Source organism: Phytophthora parasitica (assembly GCF_000247585.1).
Source record: "Phytophthora parasitica INRA-310 unplaced genomic scaffold supercont2.78, whole genome shotgun sequence".
Taxonomy (NCBI): domain Eukaryota; phylum Oomycota; class Peronosporomycetes; order Peronosporales; family Peronosporaceae; genus Phytophthora; species Phytophthora nicotianae.
The window spans coordinates 46279-49009 of NW_008649064.1; the positions used below are offsets into that span (position 1 = coordinate 46279).

Sequence of the window (2731 nt, forward strand, 5' to 3'; positions counted from 1 at the left end):
GCAAGTTTTGGTCTGAGTGTCCTGCCCGTACCGGTTATGTCTGTTTATCCTCTAGTCCGCGTCCCAGCCGGCTGCGGGAATTGCTCCATTTTTAAATGTAAAAAAGGTATCTCGCAACCCGCTGTATCTCATAGGTCGAAAAAATAGTTGCGCTTCAAGAAATAATTGGATTTGCAATAATAATTTCTATTATTGAGAGTTGCCAATGCCAATAAAATACGATATTGGATCAATTTTTGGCAAGATATATGCCTTCGGGTCGAATCTGGCAGAGTCTTCTCGGGGTGGCGTTGCCAGTCAAATATGATGGTATCATTGCCGGTGCCCTCTACACCATATTCGTGTCGCCGCACAAACGTGATGGCTACCAATGCTCGTTCAGGCCACACTGCCATTGAGTACGTCTATTTTTCAGCATACCTAGCTTAGTTTATGCTGAGCCTCGACCTATGCGTGTTAGTGCATATGAAATGAGTTAAAACGTTTAGCTTTACAGCTTATACACCCTAATACACCTAATACAGCTAAGCCAATCCGGCTCTTTCTTGTAAACAAAGGTGTTTAACGCACTTGACTTTTTTCAATTTAATTTCGAACAGAAAGCTTTCATTAGAAGTTATTGCTGAGATTACTTATAGGGAGATGCAAATGGTGTCATTAATGGCTTGCAAAGTTGCTGCAACCAACATACACAATTACTTTCTGAAACCGGAAGCGACTGACCCCGCCAATTTGATAGCATTACTTAGCGTCACCAAGTATTGTTATCTAAAGTGTTCATAACCATGGGAACTTACTACCCGGTGGGTAACGAGTACGTAATTTAGTTTTTTATATTAAAATATTTCAAAATTGCGGAACTTTTTTATTATTGGAAGACTCATATTGGATTTTTTTTTATTGCGGCAACTGAATGGCGCCAATTCAATTTAATATTGTATACTCAGACCTCTGGGTACACTGTATCCACATAAGATGCTTTAATGTCGCAAGACCCGCGATTTGATCTGTAAAGAAAATTGTTTGTGATGCTAGCTAAACTTCCTCCTTCCAGCTAGCTAATAGGCAGACCACGATGCTTCCCGGATACATCCCTGGGTACGTGCAGCAAAAGGACCAATCAACGAAAGCCGACGGGTACTGTCGACTTGGCTACACAATTGATGCATACTTGGCAATGAAGCTAGTGCCAATAGCAGCTGCACCAACAAGGATATTGGCATCATAAGTTTAGCTGTTTGCACCTCAGTGCCATGTCCTCAATTACGAATCACATCAACTCGTTAAAGTTGTATAGTGTCGGTTGAAGTTGTCATTACATCTGCTAAGAGCTACCACAACAAAACCTCAGGGTAATAACTAGCTTTGTTGTACAACGATGCGGCTGGGAGATAGTATTGGGAAGGGGTATTTGTGTGACTGATTAAATACTCTAAATCTATTTCGCTATTTTGTTGTTGCTGTGAAACCATCTGCATGTATTGCTTTACAAGCTTGACGCCCCATCAATATTTTACTTAATAGTTGAAAGAAGTCTCCAACTGCTTGTTGGAAATATGGCATCTGTTGACGACAGTTGAAGAGCGGGTTTTCGGGGTACGAGGAATGGGTCTTCATAAGCATAGAGGTTCCTGGACCAACTACTATCGAAGATCTCCTCAGCCAAGAACGAGACTGTACCAGAAGACAAGGCTCTGTCGCACTCATCCGTAGTTCTAACTGTAGAAGTAGTCATTATCCGATTTACCTCGCTGAATACACCCACCACTCCACTCCCGTCGGACGAGCACAAGCGGTTGAGAGACCAAGCCGATAAACAAAATCTCAGCTTGATTGTGCGCCCCCAAACAACATGACGAAGTGCCAAAGGAAATAGGGATAGATCGTTAGAGGTTGAAATAAGTCAAGCTGTATTTAAAGCGTTAAAGACCGAGCAACCACAGTGCACGTTGCCTGCACTAATACTACTCTGTCTGGAAAAAGTTGCACGGATCTGCTGTACACCACCAAATTACTTGATCTCATTAAACATTCAAATTCCTAAGATAGAGACAGGGCCTCAGCTGCCGTACTCGAGCATCGGATGCTGAGGGGAAGTCTTCCCTACTTCGCCAGGTGAGCTTTCCCCATGTGAACAGGTTTAAAGTCGTTCCCATCTTTCTCCTCGATGCACTTGTTCATTGTCGTTTGCAAACTTAGAAATGCGGCATTGATAGTAGACGGTGGTAGCTCCCAACATGCAGCTTCGACGACTGCAATGAGCTCATCACAGTCTCGAGTTAGATGTTGTTCCTGCGGTCTTCTTCGCTTAGTTCCTTGGTCTTGGAGGCGGACATTAGGTAGATTAGGTGGGGGTGGGCGAAATCTTAAATGTGCATCCCTCACACGGGCGTTGCCCCTCAATCGCCACAAATTTGACTGGTTCAGAGTCAATTTTGCGGACTATGGCGAGCCCAGCACACCATTGAGAAGCACAGCGGACGCACAATTCATTTCTACCAATTACAAACACGTTTACACTGTTTTGGCGAATAGAAATTAGGAAAGCACTGTCGTGCAACTTTTTCTGGACAGAGTAGTAGAACGATGAGCTCACGGTTCTATACGGACGTAGCCTGCACTCTAATAGAACGATGAGCTCACGGTTCATGGACATTTCACCCACACCAAGGTAATATACAGCACATTCAGAGATTAGACGGAACTAAATGGTCAATGCTTCGAGACCTCG

At 43.6% G+C, this 2731-nt stretch overlaps 3 protein-coding genes across 3 annotated transcripts; 2 read left to right on the top strand and 1 right to left on the bottom strand.

Moving 5' to 3' along the window:
* Positions 1-248: 248 nt before the first annotated feature.
* On the top strand, positions 249-398 carry PPTG_24261 (hypothetical protein; the record flags this gene model as incomplete). The annotated part of the gene is made up of 1 exon (XM_008916001.1): positions 249-398. One exon carries the CDS (start codon positions 249-251, stop codon positions 396-398), a length of 150 nt encoding a protein of 49 aa, XP_008914249.1.
* Positions 399-785: 387 nt separating this feature from the next.
* PPTG_24262 (hypothetical protein) lies at positions 786-1816 on the top strand (the record flags this gene model as incomplete). Its single annotated transcript, XM_008916002.1, has 3 exons — positions 786-814; positions 1066-1098; positions 1726-1816. 3 exons carry the CDS (start codon positions 786-788, stop codon positions 1814-1816), a joined length of 153 nt encoding a protein of 50 aa, XP_008914250.1.
* An 87-nt stretch (positions 1817-1903) lies between these two features.
* PPTG_24263 (hypothetical protein) lies at positions 1904-2482 on the bottom strand (the record flags this gene model as incomplete). The annotated part of the gene is made up of 2 exons (XM_008916003.1): positions 2073-2482; positions 1904-1996 (listed from the first exon to the last, which is right to left on the bottom strand). Exons 1-2 carry the CDS (start codon positions 2154-2156, stop codon positions 1904-1906), a joined length of 177 nt encoding a protein of 58 aa, XP_008914251.1. The 5' UTR covers positions 2157-2482.
* Positions 2483-2731: the final 249 nt, after the last annotated feature.